The sequence below is a fragment of the Osmerus mordax genome, chromosome 13 (genome assembly GCF_038355195.1).
Source record: "Osmerus mordax isolate fOsmMor3 chromosome 13, fOsmMor3.pri, whole genome shotgun sequence".
NCBI lineage: Eukaryota > Metazoa > Chordata > Actinopteri > Osmeriformes > Osmeridae > Osmerus > Osmerus mordax.
The window spans coordinates 13,897,716-13,920,431 of NC_090062.1; the positions used below are offsets into that span (position 1 = coordinate 13,897,716).

General features: G+C 39.9%; 1 protein-coding gene across 1 annotated transcript; it reads right to left on the bottom strand.

Moving 5' to 3' along the window:
* Nucleotides 1-1,799: 1,799 nt before the first annotated feature.
* mctp2b (multiple C2 domains, transmembrane 2b) lies at nt 1,800-22,078 on the bottom strand. Its single transcript, XM_067249510.1, has 23 exons — nt 21,960-22,078; nt 17,740-18,364; nt 15,711-15,770; nt 14,935-15,052; nt 12,330-12,472; nt 12,050-12,126; nt 11,850-11,964; nt 11,673-11,705; nt 10,671-10,838; nt 10,388-10,518; nt 10,109-10,295; nt 9,890-9,983; nt 9,691-9,793; nt 9,455-9,557; nt 8,734-8,835; nt 8,327-8,401; nt 8,078-8,197; nt 5,488-5,601; nt 4,981-5,022; nt 3,890-3,999; nt 3,521-3,630; nt 3,291-3,388; nt 1,800-2,798 (listed from the first exon to the last, which is right to left on the bottom strand). Exons 2-23 carry the CDS (start codon nt 18,307-18,309, stop codon nt 2,733-2,735), a joined length of 2,739 nt encoding a protein of 912 aa, XP_067105611.1. The 5' UTR covers nt 18,310-18,364; nt 21,960-22,078; the 3' UTR covers nt 1,800-2,732.
* Between the last annotated feature and the right edge of the window lie 638 nt (nt 22,079-22,716).

Consider the following 22,716-nt stretch of genomic DNA (forward strand, 5'->3'; position numbering starts at 1 on the left):
GAGGGAGACATGGAAACAAAGGAGAAACGTTTGGAGTTGACTATAGTCTACTGCTCATGAAATCTGACCCATTGCAGTACTGTTCCATACAATGACAATGCATTCAAGATTAGATAAATTAGTAATGTTGTATTAATCAGATGATATACATATTCATCAGTGGTGGATCACTGTGAGGACTACAATTATTCAGGATCATATGTGGGGAGAAAATGAAAATCCATGTCTTCTGTTTTTGATTATATTATTGTAGAACTGTTTTGACATATTCTCCCATGGTTCCCTTGGCTAGTAATAGCCTGGAGGGTCTTCTGAAGCAAGGGCTTTGATGTTGCCCCACTGTACCCTGTGTGGTGGGTTGTAGCCTCAGCTGGTGGGGGCGGGGGGCAGTAGGGCCGCAGACTGTAAGGACCGAGAGGTAGAACAATCAGAGTGTTACTGGCATCAAGAGCAAGCCTCTGGTAAAGGCATTGGCTAGTAGACCTGACCTAACACTCACTTGGCTAATGATTGAAATGTCGTTTTTACAGTTTGATGCCAATTTCTTTGTCACAACTCTTATAAGGAAAATAAATAGTAAATAATCTCGTAATGGCATGGTCTTTCCCCTTTATGAGCAGTTTTGTTTGAAATCATAAATATATAGATTTTTTACTTGAAAACCATTTAGAAGCATGCAAAGTAATCAATGAGTTCTTGTTACAGAGCACTGACCCCATGCTCAATGGCTGCAGGGTAGAGTCTAAACAGAGGCTGTATGAATTTATTGATTGACCTAATTACTGTACAAGCAAAGTGCAGTGTTGCCCATTGGAACAAACAAACCTTCAAAATGTGATCTTACAAGGTTTTTTATGTGGAAGCAGTTTTATCTGTAATTTGAGATTGTACACTGTATTATTGGTATTGTGTTAAACTGACCGTGTGATGCAGCCTAAACATACAATGAGCTCACGGCTGAATGTTTTCAGGTTAGACACTGAGTTTTTAACAAGTCTTCTGAGACCACACGATCACTGGCTAATCAGAATGCATATGCCACATCACATCATTTCATGTGTATCCCACTTGCCCGACTCATGATTTTACTTGGTAATTTTGAAGCATCCCACTCCCTATACATATTCATGTCCAGCCCATATGTGTCAAATTGAGATGTCCTTATAGTGTCCTTGGAAGAATATGAATATGGAATATATGAAACGTGAGTAAAAGAAGAAAAAAGGTCACTCGTACAGCATAGTTGCATATATATAATCTACTTTACAAGTCAACATGTTTAACTATTTGAATAACTTTTAACAATGATAATTATTGGATACTAGTTTCAAGTAACACAAATCCAATATCATTAAATCGCTTTCTATGAGTTCAACTTTAGTGACGTGATCTCCATCCGAATATTTTCTTCCTGTCCCTAAATTAGCGTGAATGTTGCTTGTGGCTGCAGCTGGAATGAAAAACCCTTTAATTTCAATTCAAAAAGTGAGCAGCAACTAAGCTGGTGCTGCTTGTGTGATAGCCCTGTAGCTTGAGGCTGCTCGTCACAGCAGCTGAGAACAGGTCGCTGAGGTCCTCAGCTTCAGCCGCCTGTGGCGGTGCCTGGAGGAGCAGGCACACATGCAGTCTGGGTGGTGGAGAGGTCTCCGTGAGCAGCAGCAGCCTCATGAAAGCCTAATGAAGAGATTGTCAATATATCATGATACTCACAGAATTACTAGGATTTTTATTGGGGAAAATGTATATATTGTTATTAAGACGAATGCACATTTATTAAGGATTTTCATAAGAGACAAATCCATACTCAGGTGCATTTATTGCATTGTAAAGAAGAGATGATAATTCTCATTAGTGATAATCATGAATAAATTATTTCAAGATATATTAGGTGTGCAAAATTTTACATTTGGTCCCATGGCATTCACTAGTAAAAAGGTAATTAAAGTTAAATAAGTACACCAGAAATACAGATGGTAAAAGATTTATATAATTTTTTAAATCTAAAATCATGATCATTATCGTAATAAATTTTGGACCACAATCAGTAAGAAACTAAATGGTTAAATTGTGATTAAATGTTATAAACAGTAACATACAGTACAGTATAATGTTGGCCATGATATAGTGTACTACAGTATGGATAAACAAATCCCACATGGCAAATTAAGAGAATAATACATTCCACAGCCAAGTGAAACACTTTCAAAGTACATTCAATAACATGTAAGAGTGACAGATCTTACTTATATAACCATCTTATTTACATACACATTTAACAATCAGAATATCATGGCATAAAGGAAAAACATATGTAATAACTAGGATAAAGTAGCTTTGGATTTTTTTTTTGTATTAAATAGAAAGTATAACCACAGGGTATAATAAAATGAGTAGCTACATCACAGTGCTACAAAAACTAGAAAACAAACCAAATCAGCCATGGTGGTTGTGTTTTGCTTTAGTTAATAGTCATATTAACTCTATGGACAGTAAAAAAACTTGTAGTGCCGTAGTGTATCAAAGTGTCAAATGTGGTTTTTAAAAACATTCATTTTGTGAGCATTCAAACTCGACCAGTAACACCAGACGGGGAATTTAGGAGCAGCTTTCGTCGGCAGTTTCCTTATCCTTCATAGCGTGGGCTATTCATTGGTAGGAATGGGCATTGAGTTCAGTGTGCAAGCCGTGTTCTCCGTTCGGAACCTGTGCCCCGACCATGCCCTGACACCTTTCTATGTAGTTCTCTTCCTCCTGAGTGGGCTTAGTGAGCTGCTGGCTTTCGGTTCACTGTACTGCACCTGTAGACAGAGACAGGAGTGTAGTAAGGGGCAGGTTAACCTAGCAGAGCCTGAGTTGACGCATTGCCACAGGGGGAAGCACAGAGAGGAGGGGACCTACAAAGACTCGAGCGCAATGAGTCACCCTCTGAACACTCTAAGCAGTGGAGCGCAGGGCACTCCTCGTAGCAGAGATATCGGGCCACAGTGGGTAAGGGCCACCAGCTGAGTCATGACACTAGTGTCACAACGGCTCTCCACTGCTGCGTTTCTGCCTGGGAACCGTGATGTTTTCCTTGCAAACACACGGTGGCAAAGTCTCATATCGTACTGTTCTTTCCCACAAAGGGATGTTCAGAGTAGAAGCACAACAGAAATTACGCAGAGGTATAATTATCCAGATGAAGCAAATTACAGACATTCTTCAGAAAAGACATTGAGATATTTCAGTACAACGCTAAATTGAGAGACTAAAGGATTTGCAGCTTCCCGAGTCTTAATCTCTGGTTTTACCTTTTGAACATCTGAAGGCACCCTCCTCAGAAAATCAAGGACTTCATTGTTATCAATCGCATAAGGGTCCCGTAATTTCTTGGTGAATTTATTTATACCTGCAACAGACATTTTGAAGGCAGACTTACACATTGACTATAAACATATAATCAACACTAGTCTGGAGATTTGATTAACTGGCTCTTTAATTAAACAAATGTGAAAATGAAAAGTGTCAAATACACACTTACCCCACACTAGAACAATGTAGCGAAGAGGAATGAAGTACACTATAACTGTTAAAATAAGGAAAACGAGGAATGCCAGGTTGGACAGGAAGGGCACAGACCAGTTGAATGTGCTGAAAAATGAAAACAAAACATTGAAGATACAAATACAACACTGGATTAAAACATTAATTTGAATGTTTTCCTAACCTAAACTACATTTCACTGTTGTACCAAAATGTTGCTAAAATTCTAAATAGTTTATACATGGTTTAAACACTTAAGTACAATAATTAAACATATTTAGAATCCATGTATAAAATGATTTTATGGGGGAGCAAAAATAATCCTGCATTGAACACAATTCAGGTTTATATTGCTGTACATGCTCACTTCTTAATTCTCTCCCCGAAGCATGCAATTTCCTCCAATAGATTCTGAACAGTGATGACAGTTTCTTGAACCATGTGAATTTTTTCCATCAAACCTCTCCTCTCAGATTCCTAGAACATTAAAGAACAAGTGAGCTATTTGCAAACAACTAAATTTGGCACAAAGATCTTAAAAATAAAAACAGAAGATGTCATCATTTAAGCTTCAGATGGAAATAAATATGTATTTATGGCCTAAATTTACACTAATAAGCTATTTGGCAAAACTGATAGGAGCTGAAAATCCTGGTTTCCACTTTGTTAAACTAGGGTGAAAAGGGGCTTCAAAGTGGACTGGACTTTGCATTATCAAAAAGATGAAGGAGCCCATTTATCACTGAACGGTTCTCAGGCTATCCAAAAGCCAAAAGAGCTCAGCTCCCACCAGGGGAGGACAGCCGTAAAGTAAACAGAACAGGCCGGGGACTCTGGGTGAAGATCTCCAGAGAGAGAAAGGGAGAAGGAGCAGGACACCAAGTCACACAGCCATGCAGACTTCAGACACAGCAGATATCTCAACATCAAACAGAGAAAACAAAAATAAATAAAGAGTGGGGACTTGACAAAGGAGAAATAATTACGTTGACCGGAGAGACAGTCAACCAGTGGTCTCAGTCACTGCTTGGCTGTGTATGCATGCATTGTACAGTACGTGCGTGTTTCGGCTAAGTACTGCTGAGATGACTCGGCATGACAGCGTCCAGATGAGGCTTCTCAGCAGAGCCTCATCAGAGGACTCTGGGTAAGACTGTATACACCAGCAGGCAGTCAGTATTATCACAGTCGTGTTCAACGCTTTTTACACACACACACACAGCACACCACATGTCTACTGAGACAGATTCCCTCTGTGGCACCAGGGAAAAACCCTCTGAACACTCTGAAGACTGAGCTTTATGACTTTGTAAAGCCTCCTAATATGTTCCTCTTTTAATAAGACAGGATTTTTGGAAGCGTCCCCTGCTAACAGTGAGCATGAACTAAAGTGAGCATGAAGGACGAACAAAGTAAATAAAGGACAGGAGTGAAACAGAAACAGGAACGTTAATACACCTTTTCATCTTCGTCATCTTCATCGGCAAAATCCACGTGGTCCTAAGGAAAGTAAGAATCCCCAAAATGATGTTAGAGGGGGACGAGTAGGAGAGTGCTTAAAATACACAGCTCAACACTTGCTCTGAGTATCGACCCCTTGCACCCTGGGTGTTTTAGTTGACCCTGGGTCTAAACTAACCCCAACCCCCCACCCCTCCAGTCATTATCTGTCTACTGCCGTTCATATCACCAACAGCTAAATAACAATGGTAAAGATGAGCTCCATTACCACTGACCTGTGAAGATTTTTTGTTGATCTCAGGCACATCTTAAGCTCACCCCTACAGCTTAGACTGTATGTGGCAAACGAGGGGCTAGAGCCGGCGCTGTAGGACATGTGTGCAGAGGACCTCACATGTCCTCCGTGGTGACTAACAACTAAATGTGCTGAAGCTTCTGGTCTATGATGGACGATGGAGCAGAAGATGTTTTTGTTTTTTTGGAGGAGCAAGTCTTTGTACTCACCAAATCTTGATTGACTCTTCCAGAGGCCTCTTGGAGGTAGTTCCATGAGATGAGGAGAACGAGGAAGAGGGGCAACATGTAGAACTCCCAGTGCCACACCGTCACCAAGAACATCTGAAGGAAAGGTCAGAGCAGAAAGGCACAGGAGTCTGAAAAGGTTTCCCTTCTCCAAGTGCCGTCCAGACTTAACAACATTTCAAAAGCACCCTTATCAAGAGTAGCCTAAAGCTTTTTGTACAACCAACAACTGATTAAGGACCCGTTCTGAAGAAAGGCGAAGAAAGGAACCCAACCCTATGAAAGCTTTCATATTTCAAACATTTCATATTTCATATAACATATTGTATGTTTCTACATATGGTATGCACACCCCACGCTATGCTTAGTTGAACAGCCGATCTACAAACCCCCTGCATATGCGTTGACATTAACCACTTAAGTGTAATTGTTCAGCCTCTTTTATCATGTGTACATTAAAGCTGGCGAACCATTCAGTCTAACCGCAGGGGAATCTGTGAGTGATCGTGGCTTTAGCATTGATAATCACACTCTAATGCAGATTCCACCTGTGTGGCTTGGGGAAACAGATAAAAGGAGAAAAAAAGAAATATGGTTTGTGATGTCTCAATTGTACTGCTAAACGAGGCTATAAAATAATCCTGTCAGAAAGGCAGCGACGTTGAAGAAGGCATGGAGCCAAGCGGCATGAGGAGGATTTACATGTTTTTATATGCTAATAAAAATAAAAGTGAACATCTGTTAAAGACATTTCTCTCCTCGGAGGCACCAACTGCCATAAAAGATGGCAGATATCCCCCCCTTTAATGTGCAAAAGCCAAGCACGCTCTTGTCTCTGTTATCTCAAGCCAAACACGGCCTGAAATGGAGATGAAACTAATTCCCCGCTAAAAGGTTTATGTTTTATTAGTGGATATTTCTAAGTGACTGAAAAACAGGGGTGGCAAAAGACTGAGTCACGCTCCCGTGCAAATGTATACGTGAAAAATGTGCACCGTAAAGACTGGGAGAATTGTGCTCCATTTTCAACTTGAGACGCTTTTAAGAGGCTTACACTGCAAAGTGCTTGTGACATGTGATAGCGTTATAAAAATATAACACCATTAAATGTAAAGAGCTACTGAACAGGATAACATTGAATTGTTCATGGAACAATGCATGCACTAATTCAAATACTCCATATTGTACAAAATCAGTTTTACTCTACTTTTCCAATGTTAGGGGAGCTGATCTTGTTTACATAAGTATGTACATAGCTATAGTAATTCTAAACTCATAAACTGAGTATACAACAGATGTGTGATGTTAATAGGTATATACAGTATATATATGTATCCATGTGCACAGATTCACCTGTTTCTATTTCTGGGAAAAGACTGCAAAGGCAATCAAAGAATTCATTATTGTCTTAGTAAAGAAAATACCATCAATTATACTGTATGTGGGATGGTTCTTCTGTCATTTCTCACCACAGCTTACAGAGGCTGTCTAGCATGAATACATTATTTGTGGAGATTTCAGCAGGCTAACACGATTGAAAAAACACTGTGCAGATGGTCCAGTATATTGTAGCAGGGAGGCAGGTTGTCTGCATGTGTGTGTGTGTGTGCATACATGCTTGAGTGTGTATCTATTCTCTTTTACACAGATATTATACATTGCTAGAAATCACCCTATATCCAATATATAGGCAATTCAATATTTTAAGTCTACATTGCATTTACTTCAATAAAATCTTTACATTTGACTGTGACTGCAAATACACAAACAGACAATTACGCCTACAAAACAAAACATAGATCACAATTAAAAACAATTAAACCTTAGTGTAGATTTTACACTTAACGGCATCATTTATATGAGTGTAATTTTAGTTACTTCAGCCAGTCTTAGGGCCTAAATAGCTTCCTTTTGGCTAAGAAAAACTTTAGCCCCATCTACAGGACACTGGGCAGCAAGTCACAAAGAACTTTAGTTGACCCCTCCGCCTACACAGTTAATACATAGGCTATATGCAGCATTAATTTAACTTACTCTAAGATGATCGTTCTAAGAAACCCCTCAAACCACCCAATTCTAGGGCTGCAAAGAATGGTGTTTGAAAACAACAAACCCTCTGTTAAAAACCGCTTTGCATTTAGCAGATTTTACAGAATGATCCTTGAAAACATTTCTTGAAAAAAACATATAACTGGACTAGCTACATAGTAATATATGTACATATAATGGACTGCAAGAGAAACCACACTCTGAGTGGAGAGTTAATGAGTTGTCAGGGAAGTAGAGTAAAAATAGACTATCTCAACTCCAGTGGGACCATGCAGTCTCTCCAGCTGAGCCCCGAGGCCCATCAGGTACCTGAAACAGCTCAGCTATGCTTCGAAAGCTGCCGGAGAACTGGAGGCAAGGGGGGATGCCGCAGCCTTACGCAGCATTGATTAAGATCAGCACTTGGAGGGGTTCAAGGAGGGGTCGAACCAACTTCAGTTGTGTTGCAGACTTGGGGAACGGGGGCGGGGAGAGGTGAGGGGGGATAGTAGATTGCGTTTGGTGATAAGGGGAAATTACTTACCAGGAATGCTATGAGACTCCTCTGGACACTCTCCCACTGAAAGCAGCTTTTGATATATTGTAATGTAGACATTATTGCCTTGTAGAGGGTACGAACACGGAGTACATTTCTGGCCAGGATCTGATGAGAAATACATACACATACTTAATGGAATATAATCAGATTTTTTTGTTTTTGCAGCTATTCAATAGATTTCAGGTGACTTCTGTGAAATTGCTTCAACTCAAATAATACCTATTAAAGACCAACCTTTTTTGAAAACTTTGGATTGTCTTCCATGAATTTTTTTTCCTTTGGTTTGAATGTTCTGATACCAGCTCTAACCTAAAAAAACAGAATGATGAAAGAGGAGAGGGAAGACACTGAGAAAAAACTGTAACTGTATTGCGTGCACTATAATATACATTTTACAGCTCAATTGTTTCACATTTTTCTGCCACCAGCGAATGCCAACGATGAGCTAAATTGTATTGAATCCAGCTATGTGATTAGATAATCTGAAGTCCATCTGTTGGGGGAGTTGGGCTGTGTGTTTGCTCGCTGCTTCCCTGGCCAGTGTGTTAGTACCTTACAGATGGCCTTATCAGTGAGGATTTGCCCATCTGTAATAGCCATCATGTTCTCATGTCCTCATTGTTGCTGAAAACTCTACTTACAGGGTTAAAAATAACTTCCAGTTCTAGTGATATGGTCCCTTTGGTTAGGGCTCCTAAGTCCTCTTTTCTCAGCTGGCAGGCTATCTGCTGGCCATTGTGGATCTGGGTTGCAAAGAAAAAAAAGGAGCATTAGGATACGATTCCTATATTGAGAGTCACAATAGAATAGAATTACAATATGATTTGCAATACTGTGTAGGAGCCTTTCCTACATGCATAGCTCAAATAGTTTTGCGGCCGTGCAACACATCCGTTTGCTTAATTTGTGCTCATCAAACGTTTAACAACACCATTGGAGCCAAACAGTTCGCTTTCAAGGCTAAATGTATTTGAGCGATCAAAGACAAAAGTGTCCATCAGTGCCACAGTAAGCTTTCTTTCATCAACGTGTGAGGCGTATCTATTGGTGTATCGTTCATGATGAATTAAAGGCAAAATGTAATTTAAAAATTTGTAAGAATTGTAATAATCATTTACCAGCAGTATATATAAAAATTCTTTGGTTTGGCGGCCCATCTGTTTTACTCTAGCGGGTCACTATTGGACCGTGTCCCACAGGTTGGGAATCGTTGCTGTATAGTATGCATTTATATTGCATTGTATATTTTGATTTTTTGCTCCTCTTGCTTCTGCTACTGTAACAGTCCAACAGTCCAATTTCCCCAGAGGGATTGGTCAAGTGCTGCTCTACTCTCTTCACTATTTTAAGATATTGACTTACAGACAGCAAGGGTATCGCCACTCTGCCAAGAAAATCTGGCGGTTTGTCACCATCCTCGTCAAACACAGTGACCTCCAGAATGTCATGGATGTCTTTAACTGGGCTGGAGGAAAACAGACCAAAAATTGATGCAATGTAGTCAACATTTTTTCAACTGAAATGACATGTTGTCATTTGAATTCTTCAAAAATATTACACTTAGCAGACATGAATGGCGAAATGATCCGTTCATTTACAAGGTAAAGACTTTGTTCCACTCTGGGTTGAGAGTTTTGTAGACAGTGTGAGTCTGCAGTCTATCATTCCCCAGTTCCAACACACAGAATGGATCACTCTTCCCTGTAAGACGTGATGCAGATTACATGCCACATAAAACCAAGAATCATCTCAAGTAAGCATTTCTGTCTGCATAATTAAAAGTAATTCTGTCCATACCATTCAAATCTGCCGCCAAAAGATCCGCTGCCTTGATCACCTTGATCTGAAGGAAGCCGACATCTCTTGGGTTTTTAAAGGACCCTTTCAAAGACTGCAGCAAAGACAGGAAGTGCCTCAGTTGTAAACACTCAAACTCAAATCACTACATTTGTTACAATCATCTATGTTTCATAGAAAACATTACATTTTATATTCTGCTATGGCTGAGTTACTGACGTATCTTTCGAACATGTTGTCTCTCTCATGGGCCTCCTCCAAGGGCGGAGCGCACAGGTCGGAGATGGAGACGCCACTGCACGCGCTCAGTGATATCAGGAAGACAACACGACCTTTACCCCGATCCAGCGGCTGGTTGAACAGATGAGTCTGATTGGCAGGAACCATGGACAGGTCCACTTCACATCTGAAAACCAAGCAGAAATAATGAAACTAAAGTGAAGTTTTACAATTACACTACATGGTGAAACTTTGAAATCTTGAAAAGGCTAAACTTACCTTCCATAACACTCTTCATATTTTCTTCCCTCTTTTGACCAGACTTCCACCTCCAGGACATCTGGACTGTATAGGAACCGATTGAAGTCAAATCTCTCCCTCCACTGTGGTTTGGGCTTCTTACATTGATTCTGTTATGAGGAGTGAAAATAAATGGATACCCTTTCCCTATTCATACTCACTCAACTGATCTAGCATTTGTGAAGCAAAAATGTATCCACGTGTAAACTCAAATGTAGCCAAGGAAAGCAGAATCGACCCAAGTTCTTCCTCTATTATGTACCGTGCTCTTGTATCTCTGGTCGCCCAGTTTAAAGCGTACAAACACCTCCCCTTGGCCATCCACAGGCAGGTCTTGGCCCTCCACCAGGGTGACCCTGATCACCGTGCTCCATAACTGGCTTTTCCTCAGGGACTCGGACAGGCGACGGCTCTGGTGCGACACACCTGACTGGACGGGGGGAAGGAGAGAGGAGGAGAAGAGGAGGAGAGGAGACAGAAAGACAGAGAGAAGCAAAGAACAGATGGGGATGAAAATGTGGTGAACGACAAGGAATATATTTTTCATTTAAACTGGAATGGATCCCATGCATTTACATCACATTGAAACAACAACATTTCACCTAAGTACATGGTTGCAACAAATGAAGAAAATACACCATCAGTCTATGTAGCAAAATTAAAATTTCAATATGTCTGGTAAATGGAACCTCCATCAATCATAAATGGAGCACATGGACTGCTAAATGAAAGCACATTATCTCCTTTCTTTACCATGAAAGAATATTGAAAAAGATCCTCTATTTCACCAGGTGATTAAGTACAGGCAGGCCTATGTGAAGGCAATCCGCTTTCTTACATAACATGATAATGGCCATATTCTAAGATAATTAGGTGAGCTTACATCAAGGAAAGCTGCTGGGGAGAACTAAATACAGTGCATATTCAATTAGACACATCAAGCAGTCTCTGCCTTGGCACAATCATGCCGTGTTCCTTTCGACACTTAATTAAAAATCTAAGTAAGGAAATAATGCTACAATTGCAATTTAATACTTTACATGTACATAATAAAAAAAAATCCAAATAACACATTTAGAAATGTGTCTTATCAACCAATTCTTTTATCAACCAACATCACAACGTTTAAATAAAACCTAGAATTTTTCTGGAGACACACTGCCCTCTTGTGGAAATAGAAATATATTATTGTGTCTGTAATTATAGATCTACTTAACAAGGTTTATAGTAAACTGTACTTCAACTGCATTTCATCATATCTTACCCGTAAACTACGTTTTCTTTTAGGCGGCCATTTCTGCATAATCCGTGTCAGATGCAAAAGAAAATATCATCGGTTAGTCAGCTAATTTTTTACAAATAAAACACAAGAAAAGCACACACGTACTTGCAGAATACAAACAAAACAGAACAATGTAAAACAAAATAAAAAACTTCTTACATTATTTCTTTTACCCTCCCCATCTCTGAGGGACAAGCACATGTCCACCACAATGACGCCCATGTCATCCTCCAGACTATTGGGGTCATCCAGCCGCAGGACCATTTCACAAGTTCTGTGAAAACATTGGTTCAGTTTCTGCGGGTCGTCATTTAGATAAGAGTCGTAATCATGGTGAATGGCGTTGCTCTGTCACTCACTTTTCTAGTTCCAGTTCACTCAGTAGAACACTGCCTGAGCCCATAAAGTCATCAGTGGTCAGATCACGGTCATACACCTGCACAGTATCAGACCAGTTACTGTCATGACACACTTCAGTGATATACCCAAATCAAATCAAATGTATTTGTATAGCCCTTTTTACACGCAAGCATGTCACAGAGGGCTTCACATACGCCCATAGAACTGCCCCTCAACCAACCTAAACCCTCAAGTGATATACCCAAATCTCATCTTCATGTGCTGCATGACTCCTCTTACCTTAATATAGAGTCTATGATCCAGGTCCCGGACAGGGAAGGAGAAGGATTCATTCCATGTTGGGTTTAAGTTCTTGTAGACCACTTTGCTTTTGTAGATTGTTTTTCCATCTAATTTGAACTTCACATAAGGGTCACTGGTACCTGAGAGTAAAGATATTATTTTATTTTAAGTGATTCTGCAATGTAAACATACCAGTATACCAAAGCAGCAATGTTTCGGGTTAGTTTTACCCATATTTTGGTATTATATTATTAAACTTTATTACAGGCTCTCTGCCCAATAGCAAGACATACACCATAAAGAAAAAAAGAAAACAGATACATAAACACATACCAACATACTCTTATTCATGAGAGTCTTAAAAGGCACCCATACCAATGTTTCCACAGATATGATTGATATCTGCACCTGGGACTCGTGAGCATCATTATAATACAGTTTTACATTTAGTCATTTAGCAGACGCTCTTATCCAGAGCGATTTACAGTAAGTACAGAGACATTCCCCCCGAGGCAAGTAGGGTGAAGTGCCTTGCCCAAGGACACAACGTCATTTTGCACGGCTGGGAATCGAACTGGCAACCTTCAGATTACTAGCCCGACTCCCTCACCGCTCAGCCACCTGACTCCCTGACTCAGTTTTGTGACTCATCAAGTCACAAATCATCTCAGGTTCCTCAATAGACATCTTTTCTTTGGAAATGTAGTTTCCAAACCAGACAGCCTTTAAACAATGCACTCTTCTAATATGACCATAAAATCAGACATGCTAGTCTTTCCACTCTTACAAGAAAACAGTGAAACGACTTTATTACCCTTCAAAGTAAGACACAGGAAGAAACACAATCTCCTTCCAAAACTATAACGCAACCATCATTACAGTACACCGGCATGATTTAAAAGAGCAGTAAACAATAACTATAGGTAAATCAACATTCCTTTCAACACAATGACAACAAAAACGTTGGTCATTCCTCATCTCCAATGGCCCAAAACACATAAAAAGAGGTAACACCAGAATAAAGAGGAAGTGGTTTTGTTCCAATAATCTTTACCAAACAAGGCACAACTTCCTGAATGAGCAACCACTACACTGCTGCAAGAATTTCTTGCAAGTGCAAAAACCATGTACCGGTACTGTAGACATGATGGGAATCTTACATGAATCTACAGTAGTAAAGTTACAGAGGATCATAACATGTATTTGCAAATCTGTAGCAGTCTTATAATAAGTATTTGTATTTATTTTTTCGAGGCTGCACTGGAATTTTGTTGTTGTTATTGTTGTACTGCCCTAGCAACAGAATTATGTTTTTTTAGTCCAGATTATGTTATTGTTGCACTATGTCTGGATGAAATACAGACTGTTACTTTACACTAACCACTGAAATACTGCAACAATTGTGCATGTTTTGATTAGCTGCTTAACCTACTACATGCACTGTTGATATGTTGAAATAAAAGTGTCCGCTGTCTGAGGAGTGTGTGGTGTTTCTTCCATCCACCAACAGATGGCAGCCTAATTCTTTAGTCATCTGACTGACAAAATAATGTCTCTCTAACCTGTGTGTATCCCATGTCAACATGCCATGGCAACAAGCCATATTTGTCATAAACCAGCTAAGTCTCCTTGTATATTTGGAAAGGAATGCATGTCAAACTGAGTTACCTGATCCTGCGGTGACAATGTTTCATTGAGTATTCTGTATTGAACATATATTCACACCCCCTGAAACAGGACCTACAGCCCCCAGACCCATCTCTACATTTTTAAAGAAGGCGTTGTGTGGTAAGCAGCCCATGAAACAGGATCTCTGCTATGAACGCCCTGTGTCAATGGAATTAAGTGATGAATAATGGCAAAGGTGTGGCCAGTCCACGGTGTGACTGTTCTCTCCCTCGACAAGTTTAGAAAGGTTGTGTGGAATGCTGTTTTGGCTCTTAGAAAGTGTGACTCGTCTCTGCAGTCAATACAGATAACTCAGTCAGGAAGTACACAGAAGCATTCTATTCACTGGAGCAACATTGCCAGACAGGATTGATTCTACCACAAAACCTCATAGTTAACTTTGAAAAGTAATGATATCAATCTTATCGCGTGGTAAAATAGAATACCCTGACATCTTAAAACCAAAATAAACTTTCCCTGACAGCAACTCCTGCATAGATTGGATTAATCTATGAAGAGGGTGGCTACCCATCTACCTGAGCCTGATTGGACCTGTTGTAACGCAACGTGTAGGGTTGGGTTTGGCCAAAAAAAATTAAACGATGTTTGGGTTTGGGTTACATAATTTCGGCTGGGCTAGACTACTTGACATGCTGATTCAACCACTTTTTACTGAAAATATAGCGTACAAAATGGACCTAATGTCTGTGTTTCAAACTCAGTGCTTAGGTTTACGTTAACTACGTCCGGAGTCAGAGTGGGACATCTGACTATCTGGCTCGGGTCGGGTTCAGACAGAAATATGAACCCGGAGCCGCACTCTAATTTGGAAGTGTACTTCACTCGTTCTCATGTTGGAACGTTTACAGGGCATTTCAGAGTTCAGTAACTGAAACTCTGAGTATGGTGATACAGTACGGTAGCACTGTCTTACCACAGCGGTCTCTGATGACCAGATTACGGCCCTCCTTTAGATTGATGCTGAGGAGGTAGGACCTCTGAAGCTCGCGCACACTCTCCGACACACTCAGCGCCTCACTGCCCATCTCGAACTGTGAACATAGAGAGAAATGTTAGTATTGTCTGCAATGTCCTTGTCCTATTGTTTATTACTTATACCACAGGTCAAAGATGTCAAGGTCTACAGTAAAGCAACATGAACTGATATTCACCACCATGTAATATTTCCAACATACATTTTATGATTTATTTCTAACACGACTTTGGATGCGTTGCTTGACTCATAGTTTGAGTAAAGTTCTTCTGAGGCTCTGCTTGGCTGTCTATCTCAGGGGGCTTCAACAGTAAATTACTTTTAAGATGTATCACAATACCACAGAAATACAAAGCACCACTTTTTTCTGAGAATAAACCACAATCCCCTGATAGCCCCTTACTCTAAACACCAGACCTGGCCTCATCCAGAATGCACACTGTATTGAATATTCTCTAACATGAGGTCTTGCCCATTTTGCCATAATCTGGATTTAAACTCTGAAGCCTCAATTTCAACCAAAGGACAAAGCTGCAATCTATTATTGTGCAAAAAAGAGGCCTATATTCATACACAGCACAGCTATACTGACCAAACATTCTTCATGCCATCAATCGTGAATTTAATATCTAGGGACAATAATAACGTATGGCATCCACATTTAAATGTCTGTTTTAAAGGAAGCATGAGTTGACAGTATTTACTTAAGTACTTACACCGTTGTTTTCAATGTCATGGAAGGTTTGAGCATCAAGGTCATTGCTGTTGCTATGGTGCTGTGGAGACAAAACAAAAAACGTCTGAGCACCTGCTGGCTACGATACTTATAAGGTAAAACCTCAAATTCATCAGGTGAAAAACCAAGGATGTACAAGATAAATAAAATATAATCCTAAACTTCATCTACAAAACTTTTTGGCAATGGGAGTAGTTTGGTCTGTATTCAAGTGTTACTGTGCTCCAACCCCTTTTTCTAGCACTGCCTGGGGTTATTGCCTTCATGTCGTTATTAAAAATTCCTTTGCCGTTGGATATTAAGAATGTTAAGCCAAAGAACAAAGTAATGAGAAACACCCCAAAGCATTTATTTTCTATCTCTGCATAATAAACTGCTGTGCAGCTTAAAAGTACCATATATATTGAAAAACCTTTGACACTCCACTGTAGCACACCTTGAGTAACACCTTTCTGTTCACTAAGATTTTAAGTTATCTATTTATTTTAACTCACTTAAACCAAATACCCATTTGGGTGTGTATGTAAGATAACCTTGTAAATTCCCATTGGCGCCTACACGCACTGTTTGTTTTAACCTTGGTCCCAACCCAAAAGTAATCTCTGATGTTTAACACTTCACATTTCAAGGCTTCCAAAATAGCAGTTGTGTCTTGAGGGTAACAACACTTTTCACTCACAGTCATTTTAAAGTGCCTACGATATCAAACTGAAGTTAGCTTTAGTAAATTTGAACAAAAACCTAATGTTATGTGTAGCGTCATTTTCTTTTGGTCTTCAGTATATAATGCAGAAGGAATAAAACAAATATATATATATATATATATGTATTATCTGCAAAAAGACTTTGGAGTAAAGTTTGGATCACGTAGGGGTTGAAGTGCAGCAGTATAGTGAAACAAATGAAGAGAACAGAAAGAGGACACCATGAGGTCAGCCTATAAACCAAGCTTCTCTCCATCTTTAAACAAAGGATTTGTAGGCAGATGAGTGTTGACCTTTGTACTCCCTGTAAATACTATTGGGTATTGAGCAGAATGTCAGCTGAACAAACATTTACCTTTGAATAAGACATCCATTCTGCCTCACTGAGTGACAAGGCTGCATGTTGAATAATATGGTTCTGTGACTGCAGATTAAGGTCGACATGAAAATTAGGTTGACATTACGTTTTCCAATAGAAGACCTGGGCCATGAGTTATTACAAATCATGCCCACTCTTTATGTTAAAGAGTGAGCTGACGATAAGTCTCAATGAACACAATCTGTGCATCTGACAAGTCGCTCGCAGTAACCTTGCACCGACAGTATTTAACCACAACTGAAAAACAATATTACGTCACCAGACCAACTGTATATCTGTCAACCTTGTTGCATACGTTTAAAATCATACAGTAAGATACTAATACTTTGTGTCCTCCAATCTAATAGCACCGAGTCTGTCCACTGAAGAGAAGTGCTGAGTTATGTGCGACATCGGAGAACAGTACAACAGCGCTTTCTATTTTAATTCCTCAATGTTCATGTTTTTATCAGATATAAACTAACAATACAACAGAGGATAAGACATTCATTAAAAAAATGCACTTACAGTTCAAAACAGATAAAATCAGCTGTGTAACTGACTACATGCTTTGTTTATGTATTCCTGAAGTGATTCTATTGAACTCTAAGCACTATTAGTAGGCCAGTGACATAGTAGAGGCATAGGGAAGTGTCACATTATACAGCCTACTAGTGCTAACACAGAGACCAGCACCATTGTTGATTTTTACAGTCATATTGATTTTCATTGTTGAGTAATCAAATACGTTGAAAAACATCTCCCATCAAGAGTTTGAATAGACTCTTCTTCTCTCATAGCTAAAACAACACAAGACTAATGGATTATAAGAAAGATTAAAAAACTAAAACATGGCAGGCAAAAATCTAATTTGAAATTGAAAGTGCCTGAAGCAAACTGCTAGAAAATAATAGCATCTTTGCTAAATGAGACAGAACAGCAGTTACCTCAGTGATGTCGTCTGATACCTCCACAGAAGGGACAGTTCTGCTGTTCAGTATCATGGTCTCAGTCTGGGCCAGTTCCCTTGGCTGCTGTTCCATGAACCCAGCTGCTCTGGAGCTCTGGTCTGGGAGGCCCTCCTCCTCTTCTTCTTCCTCCTCCTCCTCCTCATAGGGGCCCCTGCTGTGTCCAGACTCCTGAGAGGCACAGTCAGTGCTGTCTATAGGCACACCCAGTCTGGGGGAACTCCTCACAGCGAGGGTAGATCCAGCAGGACAGTTCACAACCCCTTGGTCTGCCACGGGGGTCTGACACCAAGTCTGTGGGCTGGAAGGACTACTGTGGTAGGTGTCGGGGGGCCCGAAGTCTGGAGGCCGCAGGGCAGAGGGGACGGGGCAGGACTCCCGACGCAGGTCTCTGATGTCAGGCACAGACAAGCTCATCCGGTGGTCCAGCATGTGCTCTGGGCGGACCTCAGGCTTGCTGGGGCTCTTCTTTCCTTTGCGAAGGTTGCTGAACAGGGGCCTGGTTCGGTGGCGCAGTTGGCTCAACATGCTCGGCTTCTTCGAGTCCATGGTGAGATAGTTGGGCGAAGCTTCAAAATCTGTCTGAATTTAGCATTATTGAGGCCTGTAACATGAAAAGCCAGAGATGAAAAAATCAACAATCAAGAAAAATCAACAATAATAATCTGTTTGATTTTCATGTACTGGCGTTTGTGATTCAATACATCACTCTTTGTCCAACTAGATTAAGCACTGTTAAACCACAATTTCAGTCAAATGTGTTCCACCAGCAGAACCATCTATTCATAACATTGTTCCCTAAAAAGAGAAAGTATGTCCAATGAGTGGATTGAAGATCATGCTACAACACATTGAGTGTTGTCAGTCTTAACATTATCAGTGCTACATGCTTTACTGTAGCATTTATATCTCTCATTTGTAGTTATATAACTTTTATTTCAAGTAGATCAAGAAGTGAGTCAAGTTCATTACTGACAGCAAGCCTTTTATGTCTTGCAAATAGTAACAGAAACAAACATACTGAAATGTCAGTTAGTCTGTACCATTTAAAAAGGATGTTGGTTAAGAGCTTCAGATTGAGATCAAATGAATTTGATTACTGTGGTAGCTCAACCCAGGAAATAACTTCAGAAATGTTATCGTGTAACTGTACGTCTTCTGGTACGGGGAAGTTGGCAGCAACCCTAAACAATGCCTGCTCCGTGAGTTGGCTCTAAGGCTACTAGACACACTCATAAAGTGGCACTCCCATCACACCATGAGAAAGTGTGGGGTGGTTCTGTGATCTATTTAAAACAGCTCCTGTAACAGAGACAAAGCACTAAATTACAACATAAAAAGGAGAACTCAAATATGTAAAGTAGAAAAAAAGGAAATATTTAATTCTACTATTATAGTCAATGACACTTATTGTTGTATAATCTGGTATATGGTAACCATATAAATCTGAAATGATCTGATTTGATTTGATACGCTCTAATTCTCATGTGGATATAATTACTGCTTTCACACAAGCTCTGGCATGTTAGAATCTCAAGGCAAAATATAAGAGCAATGCCACAAATACTTTATTTAAAAACCTGAAAATTAAGTAATTGACTAAATTCTTCTTTTACTTTTACTTCTGGAAACAAATGAAGGGAACTCAGTAATGATTGAGTGTTTACACCACACAATACCTTATATTTGTCCCAAAACAGGCCAATACTGTGTCACTGGTAACCACCATCATATAACAGGACTATGAGTTCATTAGAGGCAGACACAAAATATTGCAAAAAACTAAGCCTAACTGTTAGGTAAAAAAATTATACACTTGAAAATAATACACATGCATCTCATCATAGCTGTGTGTTTGCATTTAGATAACTCAGATGAACCATCTACACTTATCTATGGAGATCCCTTTGTCCATTATTGTTACGTCACAACAGCAAGTTGGACATGAAAAACGCCAACAGATGATAATACACTGCAAACTGCAGAGAAAATAATCCCTTAAAATGAGCCGAGTGGAGGGATACCAGTGTCCATTGTGAGTGCTGTGCTGTGCCTCTCCTAGTGTAGAGCACAGCAACCTGAGCACGCCATGCTCTGTACTCCAGAAACACACTTTCTAAAATGCAACCGCACCATAAGCCTCTTATCGGTTTATGTGTTGTATTTGTCCTCATCATTGACCCTTGACCATGCCATCAATGTGCAGGGCAAAGAATCAGTCGTTGGGAACACTGATAAAATAATGAGCATGTTGTAAACTAATTGAGGTTATTCATTGTCTTTGGAAATGCCAAGATGGTAAGAAACAAATGGCTCTCAAGACAAAATGTATGAGAGACTCGTGGGAATATCAAGTCAATTGCAGGCATGCAAACAGGTCAGGGGTAAAAAAGGTGAGAACGATACGGCGAACCCCCGACCCTCTAGGGGGGTCCGGGGACATGCTCCCCCATAAGAAAAATTCTTAAATTTGAAAGTTAAATGCATCAATCTAGTGCACTTTTAGAGCAAAATCAAGAGGCTAGATCAATGTAGAAAACCTCTCCCCAGTCTGCCCCTGATTGGCTGTGAGGTTTAGGCATTAGGAGTGACGATTGGTTCCAGAGCCAGTTGTAAAGTTGCGAAGCACGGGTAAAATGCTTTGTTGGCCAAGGCCACGAACCTAGGAGTTTGCATGCCTGCAATTGATTCTGTTTTATGAAATTTCAGAGAAGTCTTGTTCAAAGAAAATCGTAAAACTCTTAATCCAGGAAGCAGGATTCTATAGCCTGACCCAAATAAAAGGATTAGACTGCATCACAACAATGTTTATCAAAAAGTTTTTTTCTTTTTATGAAAGCATGAATATGAGGGTTGGCATAGATACTCATTGAGAACCCTCTTAAATTGAGGCAGTTTTCACAGCTTCATACTGACTAGTTAGTTGTGATCTGTGATACTGGAGCAGTGTGTTTCAAGGAGACGTTGAGGTGTGAATTTAAAATAAGCTGCAGTTCATGCTTGTTTTCAGTGTATAAACGAATGTCAACATCTTTGTGACATTGCTTGTTTGAGGAAGTTGCTCTTTCCACTTGTTAGCATTGAAAATACAGCTAAATGCGCTATACAATGGATACCGAAACTCAAGGTCTCAAAATTCAGTCTACATCCCACATGTGACATCTGATTGTATCACTCTGATTGTATCACTCTGATTGTATCACTCTGATTGTATGACTCAAATATTGGGACAAATTAACCAATTAACCTCATGAAAATACCAATTCTACTGTGATGAATCATCAAGCTAACATGGTCAGTTAGATTGAGGAGAAAACCTGAGCCTTATGGCTGCTGGCTTATCTGATATTACACGCCCACTCCCACAGTGCACAGGCCTGTGCTCTGACTATCTTGCCCTGGCACGATTAAAACTAATCCTACAGTAGGATGATGCGGTTGCCTCTCCCCCATTCAGCATGTAGAGAAGGAGGGCATCTGAGCATCTGCCCCAAATGAGGGGAAGTGGTGGGGGCAGAGCTGAGTGTCACGGAAGTTGACAGACAGCACCATTAGCTAACAAACAGATCGCATAACCGAGGGCGAGAACGACACCATGTCATGCAGAGGGTCAGCAGAGGTTTTTGGACATCGCCCCAAACCTTCTTTGGGAGCGATGCTATCTCAAATCTAGTTTTAAACTCTGCCTTCGTATTGTAGGCTATAGCCTACTACAGGCCTACACTACATTATGCGATTGATTGTAAATAAGAGATAGGTCAAAATATGTCAAAAGTAGTCTTGCATGGAACAAGAAAGTGATAAAAATAATTAATAGTTTCTAAATGACAGTCCTAATGACAACATTATTTGCTTGCCAAAATAAATAAATAAATCCGCTTAATCCTAACTGGTTTTTGGCATAGGCGTTATTACAAGAATGTCACAAATCTAATTATTCTTATTTATTTTAGTGCATATTCATAGTTGTCTTGCATGACAAAACATAATTAGGCTACATAACACCCCATCCTACTAGAATCGTTTTTCAATGTAGCCAAATAATAAAAGACAGCCTACAACATAAACATAAACTTAGTTCCCCAGGTAGGCTGTAGGCTACTTTAGAGTAGGCTGTATGATTAACAAAGTGATATAAACGTCAATCAAGGTAGCCTAATTTTCTTAATTCGGAACCTGCTTAAAGAGGGGATATGTACCTTTCTTCCGTCGCAAGAAACATTTTCTGAAGATTTCGGCAAAATTTCAGTTTCTTCAAAGTTACAGGATGGTTTCAGTGCGCACGGCGGCGCAACACATCAGCAATCGCTGTGTCGGATGAAACGGATTTCGACAGCAAGCGAATTAAAGGGTAGTGCCACTGAATAATGTTCGGCCGATATATTTATTTAAAGCCCATAAAAACCATCGTAGTGGACAACCTGTCCGTCCACCACCATCTATTGTTGACAACTATGGAGCTTTGGGTAGTTGGGGGACTTCTTGGAATTTTATCGATTTACCTTTTAACAACAAGTTACGATTGCATGTTTGCAATTGCACGTTTGTTAAGAGTGTCCCAGACCATTCCTTTTCAGTACCTATCCGTAACCCAATTTTAGTAAAAAATAACCCAAAAGTACATAAATAGTTAACTCTCCGTGTGTGCAAGGGACAGTGGCCTAATGTAAAGTTTAGTACATTAAGAATAGTACATTTCCCACAGACACAATCTTCATTAATCTCACTATTGAACAATAATGATGCAATCTAAGGTGCCCTCTAGTGGCAAATTATTATTATTATAACGTGCACGTTAAACCTACTTGAAATAGTCTGCCCTGGAGTAAATCAATATACTAAATTCTAACACATACATTTAATACTGCTTAGTGCTAAGAATTCTCCCTCTATTCCAATACAACATATATATTTGAAAAGTGAATGAAACAACGTTACTTTCAACAATATAAAAGC